Consider the following 4,105-nt stretch of genomic DNA (forward strand, 5'->3'; position numbering starts at 1 on the left):
TAAAGACTTGTTTGTTTGCTCATTGTTTTTTAAAAGGTTGTTTGAACCAAATTACAAAGAAAATTCATATTTTCTCACTGACTCCTGCTTTTATCAAACCATGTATGTTTGCTGCAAAAAAATGTCTGAAACTTTACTTCAGTTAAAGCATAGGAAGAAGACTGCTTGTCATATTGTCAGATAAATATAACAGCGTGTTACACTGGATAATGTATGATTATTTTAAGGATAAAATATGATTAAAGTACAGTCAACATTTGTGTTGAGTTAGTTGATGGAGCATCATCACTTTTCATGGCATGATATTCACTTTAGAGACACAATCAGTCTTGGGTCTGATACGTCCAGGCCTGGACTAAGAACACGGAGCCCCTGTATGAGTACTACCCCAACTCTCCTCATACTCACTATGCAAGGTTTTGAATTATAGGTTCAGCAGAGGCTACCGTCTATTGGAAACATATACAGGATTTACACTGACAGGTTACAGCCTATGATCACAACCTGGAGGACAATAATAATATATATTACAAGATATGACACAATACATGATGGTAACAATACTTTCCTGGGCCAGCAGCAACAGTATTAATGTATTAGCCTACAATGTGTAGCTGAACGGCATAAGAAAGCACATACTGCTCCACCTCCACCAACACAGTTCAATGATTAGTTCAAAGGTTGTTACTTCCTCCTTGTTCTCAGTTCATGATTAATTCTTGCAATGTTTGAAAACAGGTAGAAAGTATTAAGTTGTGGTGCTGCTAAACTGGTAACCTGCTCACCCTGCTCAGGTGGAGATGAGGGTGGTGCAGATGAACAGGTGTGTGTCTCATGGCTGTCGCTCTGATGCTCAGCTGAACTAACGTCAGTGACTGTCGCGTTACTCTCCTCTTCCTCTGCAACGTTAGCATCGTGCTCTCCAGGCGCTATGCTAATGCTAGTGTGCCGAGTAGCCGAGGTTTGAAACGTCGAGATAGATGGTTTGTTTGTCAGAACTTCAGTTTCTCAGAATGCTTTTCTTTTTTTCTCTTTGTTGCTCCAACGTTTGATTTCCATGATGTTTGAAGAAGTTCTTTCAGCACGAATCGACTTTGCCGCTAAACTCCCACGGTCACCTGACCTCTGACGTCACTCGTCGTCATCATCATGACACAGACACAGCCAGCAAACCGATCATAACATTTCTATTTGCAAATGAAGTAATTCTGCATTCATTGGTTCGTATTTCAATACACACACACACACACACACACACACTTAATTAATTTATGTGATTTGGTCATAAAAAATGAAAATAAAATAAACCGACGCCACAGTTGGTGGGAGTTTGGAGGCCCCCTGGAGGCCGGAGGCCATTATTAACCGAAGATCACGCTCGGAGCTCAGAGCACAGAAGTTAGCGGTTGGATATTAAAATCATTTATTTGTATAATAAACCTCTAGCGATTTGTAATCAGATGTCAAACATGGTCTGAAAAATCTACTGAGAAGTCTAGAAAACTTGAGTCTGTAAAAATATGGAATTGTGAAATGGATAAATGTGAAGGATCTGCCCTTAGTGTTAGCTACACTGAAGTTAGCCGTTAGCCTACTAGCTAGAAGCAGCTAATGAGTGAAAAACATCAACTGGGAAACCTCGGCTTGTTGCATATCAATTTCCTCGACATGAAAAGGTTTGACAATCAATTGTCTTATGTACCAATGTTTCAACTGTTAAATGTAGTGAAGTTAATCGTTAGCCCGCTAGCTAGTGACTTAAAAACATATTGTTAATGGATGACTAATAGCTACTCCCTGGGTGAAGCTGTCTGTATTGCTGACGTTATTTCACTGTAACGTTGTCATGGTAACACGGACACTTCACCCTTTATGAGTGAAATGTTTTAAGATAAAAAAAACATTCTGTGTGGGCATTCTGACATTTTCAATGGGAATAGGATAATTTTATGTTTTAATGATAGCTGTACACAACACACTAAGCACTTGGACACATTTTTATATTTATATTAAAATTAATATTATCATTATTCATACTTATGATACAGAATTTGATGCTTTTTATTGAATAATGGAATTATAGTGCAATGCTTAGTCTTAATTAGTATGTTTTAATCTGCGCTAATCTTCCATTAGTGTTGGTTATACTGATATCAGCTGTTTTTCCACTTGTTAGTGAGTGAAAAACAAGTCAAATGTGGTCCACGACGTGGTTCGTATCAATTTGAGGATCCTTGACATGAAAAGGTTTGACCAATTGTCAGTTGTAAGTTTCAATAGTTGAACTGTCAAAAACCTCAAGTTTTTCTGTCAAGATTCTGACCGAAGATTTCTTTTCACCTCCAAAACATTTTCTTTCACCTGTTTTCACAGATGTTTTTAAGTCAGTTGCCTCTCAGGACTTCCACTGTAATTTGTAAGATGACGAAACGATTGTAGCTCAGACTTGTACTAACTTCATGAATATTAAGAATGTAAAGAGGAAGGAATCCATCTTCTTTTAACAGCTTGACTTCCATCTTCTGTTTGCTGCACTACGCACGGAGGAACATTAGTTTTTCTTATGTAATACGTGTTTTTGATAAGACTGATATTTCTTTCATTCATTGTTCACCAGCTGATGTGTTTTATTGTCTCTGGAGTCACAGAGAGATGAGAGGAGCAGCTATGAGTTTAACAGCAGCAGAATAACCAACCAGGGATGAGAAAGTGTCATCAGCCTTTATTGAGGTGAGGACAGGGTGGAAATGGAGAGCAGAGAAAGCACTGGAGGTGGCAGAGTCACGCCTAAGGCAAAAAGCGCTGATGGGCAGCACAGCAACTGGCAGAGCGGGCTTTGAATACTTCCCAAAGATGCAGGTTTTCAAGGCCCAGGTCAAGGAGAGACGCCATCTTATCCAGGAAGAGGTCAGAGCAGGCGTGGAGGACGAGCAGGACGGTGGGGCTCAGGCAGCAGGGAGCGTGGACGAGGTGGGAGAGTGTACTGCAGCGCAGGATTACCTGGTCTAACATGGTGCAGGAAGACTTCCATCACGTCCGGTTCCTTGTGCAAGCTGTCAATGATGCCCTACCCAGCCCAGCAAACCTACACGTCTGGGGCAAGAGTGAGACGCCCTCCTGTCCTCTCTGCTCTGGAAGAGGATCCCTAGAGCACCTCCTCAGTAGCTGCCCAAAGGCCCTTGGGGAAGGTCGCTACCGCTGGCGCCACGACCAGGTGCTCGGGCCGATCAGCAAGTACCATCATGCCCTAAAGAAGATCTCCTTTGTGAAAGCTGGAGAGAAACCCCGTCCACAGCCAACAACCAGGACGGGCCTCCTCTCTACGGCCCCTGACTGGCAGCTGCATGTTGACCTGGGCAGACAGCTGAAGTTTCCGCAGCACATCGTGGTGACATCACTCCGGCCAGACATGATCATCACTTCTGAGGCGACGAAACAACTGATCATGCTGGAAGTCACAGTGTCCTGGGAAGAGCGTATGGAAGAAGCAAATGAGAAGAAACGTGCAAAGTACCAGGAGCTGGTGGAGAAGTGCCGGGACAGAGGCTGGAAGACGCACTGTGAGCCCATAGAGGCTGTAGAGGGTTTGCAGGACGCTCACTCTGCAAAGTCCTCAACCAACTGGGCGTTACAGGAGAGGCAAAGAGGAGGGCCATTCGATCTGTGAGACAAGCCGCAGAGAAAGCCACCAACTGGCTTTGGATTAAGAGGGCTGATCCGTGGACGGTTGCTGCTGGGACGCAAGTCGGGGCTTGATCAACCCCGGCTGGGTCACCTGGGCGAAGGTGTCTGATGCTGAAAGACCCGAAACACCCGATGACCCCAGGAACATCACTGGAGACGCGTCCCAGCGCATCCAGAAGATGTGTCTTACACACAATGATTATATATTCACAAACTTTGACTGTTTCAATTACAATATTAAAATTCATTGACTTTTTTCTTTCACCTGTTTTCACAGATGAAAAAATAATTAATTAATTTTAGAAAGATTATCTTTGAAAACCTTTTTTTTTCATCTGTTCTTAAGTTCTCATTTGCCTCTCAGGACTTCCACAGTAGTTTGTAAGACGACTAAATGACTGTAGCTCAGACTTGTACTGAC

General features: G+C 42.8%; 1 protein-coding gene and 1 pseudogene across 1 annotated transcript in view; both read left to right on the forward strand.

Annotated features, from left to right (window-relative positions):
• LOC111651895 (uncharacterized) overlaps positions 1-850 on the forward strand; it is a 33,243-nt gene extending 32,393 nt beyond the window's left edge. Inside the window, exon 19 of the mRNA XM_087172822.1 lies at positions 795-850. Coding sequence (XP_087028948.1) covers positions 795-850 — 56 coding nt within the window. The remainder of the gene's footprint in view (positions 1-794) is intronic.
• An 818-nt stretch (positions 851-1,668) lies between these two features.
• Positions 1,669-4,011, forward strand: LOC111651897 (uncharacterized; annotated as a pseudogene).
• The last annotated feature ends 94 nt before the right edge of the window (positions 4,012-4,105 follow it).

This window comes from Seriola lalandi, unplaced genomic scaffold (assembly GCF_002814215.2).
Source record: "Seriola lalandi dorsalis isolate HSWRI2012SDOR001 ecotype SW California unplaced genomic scaffold, Sedor1 jcf7180002053842, whole genome shotgun sequence".
NCBI lineage: Eukaryota > Metazoa > Chordata > Actinopteri > Carangiformes > Carangidae > Seriola > Seriola lalandi.